We start from the raw sequence: 2,069 nt of genomic DNA, 5'->3' as shown, positions 1-2,069 counted from the left end.
AAACATGTAAATACGCATGGCATCTGTTTGAAAAGCTGTGCTTCGACAGGCGCTATACTATTTTTGGTAGTGCTAAGAAGCCACAATTCAGTGTCGACTACATCCCAACTACTTGTAGGATCCACGTTTTTTTCTCATACGGAACTGATTGTCGTAATACACCCAGTTTGCATTGCGAGCTGCAAGCTTTCTGATAGTAAACCTTGAATAGATTCAGGTTGTTTCATTACGTAAATCGAAATAAAAAACAGAAAAGCATCTGACCATTTTTCAATATTCGTGATATTTTTTTTTGTTTACAATTCTGGCTTGCAATTTTGCCAGCTTGAACAACTAAAAAGGACGAGTTTACGCTAACTTTGTTCTCTCAAAACAAAGAACTTACTTCGATAAACTCATTATTCCAAATTTTCGCTTTTATCGTTGGGGGAACATGAAAATGGATAGTGTTAATCCTTCAAGGAACCAGAAGTTGTGGGTTTATGTACTCGATGGCTGGCTCGATGGCTGGGTCGAATGGCTGAGCAGTTGAATTATTTATTGCTGGATTGAATATTTGATCAGCACTGTTATCATAAATAGACTGAAAACTTGTACATTGAACAAGCTGCCTGCGGGGTAAGGGCCCAGGATTTTCTTGTTGAGGTACCTCTTCAGCTGGTTCCACTTGGTGAACAGCTGGAGCCGCAGGTACTAGTTGTGGGGCTGCTTGAGGTAATGATGGTTCATTAGGTTGAGGTACCGGCATGAAGTGAGATGAGCCGTAAGGTGGAGCCGCACAGGCAGATACTGCTTGAGGTGGTAATGCTGCGTGAGGTAGAGGCGGAGCTGTAGAAGATACTGATACAGCTCGAGGTGGTAATGCCTCGTGAGGTTGAGGCGCCAGCACTATCGGAGGTGAGCCAGAAGGTGGGCCTACTGAAGAAAATCCAGATGATTTTGTGGCACGTCTGGTATTAACCGCACTTTTCATTGCGTTTAAGGCCACAGGACTAGTTGCGCCAACCGTTACCGACTTCTTTTTGGCTTTAGGCATCTATCAAAATTAAGGCAAATATAGCAAAATAACAAAATTATTATATTAATTATTTGAAAGTTAATTAATTTAATTGTGTAACAAACTATGTTAATTTAATAACTGAGTGTGGTTGAAGGTTTGAATCCCTCGAACCTGTTTTATGTACAGAACAAGGTATCCAAGTGTCAGATGCAACCATCAGAGAAAATGCATAGACAGTGAATACTACATTAAAAAATTTCGGGTTTACATTGACAAAACTGCATCATCGACTTTGCATGTGATCTCAATTATTTTAAGATTTATGTACGCATAAAGCGATAATCAATTGTACTCGTATAAATGTATTTATTTGACGGTATTATCGATAAAATTTAATTACACATGTAACATATAGTGAATTCAAATTTCAAAAAAGAAAAAGTATAGAAAAATGCTTCTCTGCAGTTGAAAACGACTTTATCTCAGCTGTTTTTCCAAAAAGAGGCAAAGCTTTGGTATAAACTCCGCATGAACGTACTCAATCCGATTAAAGACTAAAGTCGTGTTACACGTACCCGGTCCAAACAAAAAACTGCTACTGTGTGCAGATAAAGGGGTTTGTCCCTTTATATGGTACAAACCGTATTAACAATTTTCAAGATTAACATTTTAAGCATTAAAGGCCTTTAACACACAGTCGATAAAATTATGCAATTCTAAACAGAAAACTGCGTAAAAATAAAGCATAAAATCTCAAAACAGTATAAGATATTTTTCAGGCCAGAGACATTGCTGCCAACCACGATTTGGTTTTCTTCGCAGTGGCGAAGGTGGATGGTGTTTGGGTAGAGATAGGTAAGCTCTTTTAAATGCATTTACATAAGACAAAACTGTTACTGTAGTAACAGTGGGTAAGAGTTTTATAATTCATTTGTTCTCCAGTACGAACACAAAGTCCAGATTTAATACATATAAAATATTTGAACCGAAATTGTATATAAAAGGAGTTGTCATAAGTCATTTTTTTCTTCAGAAAATCTGCATTACAGTTTTGACTGTGTCTGAATTT

The 2,069-nt window shown here is 37.5% G+C and overlaps 1 protein-coding gene across 1 annotated transcript; it reads right to left on the bottom strand.

The window, feature by feature from the left end:
- Window positions 1-457: 457 nt before the first annotated feature.
- Window positions 458-1,036, bottom strand: LOC128559558 (uncharacterized). The gene has a single exon (XM_053551639.1). The coding sequence runs from the start codon at window positions 1,034-1,036 to the stop codon at window positions 458-460; it is 579 nt and encodes a 192-aa protein (XP_053407614.1).
- Between the last annotated feature and the right edge of the window lie 1,033 nt (window positions 1,037-2,069).

This window comes from Mercenaria mercenaria, chromosome 1 (genome assembly GCF_021730395.1).
Source record: "Mercenaria mercenaria strain notata chromosome 1, MADL_Memer_1, whole genome shotgun sequence".
NCBI lineage: Eukaryota > Metazoa > Mollusca > Bivalvia > Venerida > Veneridae > Mercenaria > Mercenaria mercenaria.
The sequence above is the reverse complement of the archived record's forward strand: the minus strand, read 5'-3'. Positions and strand labels throughout refer to the sequence as shown.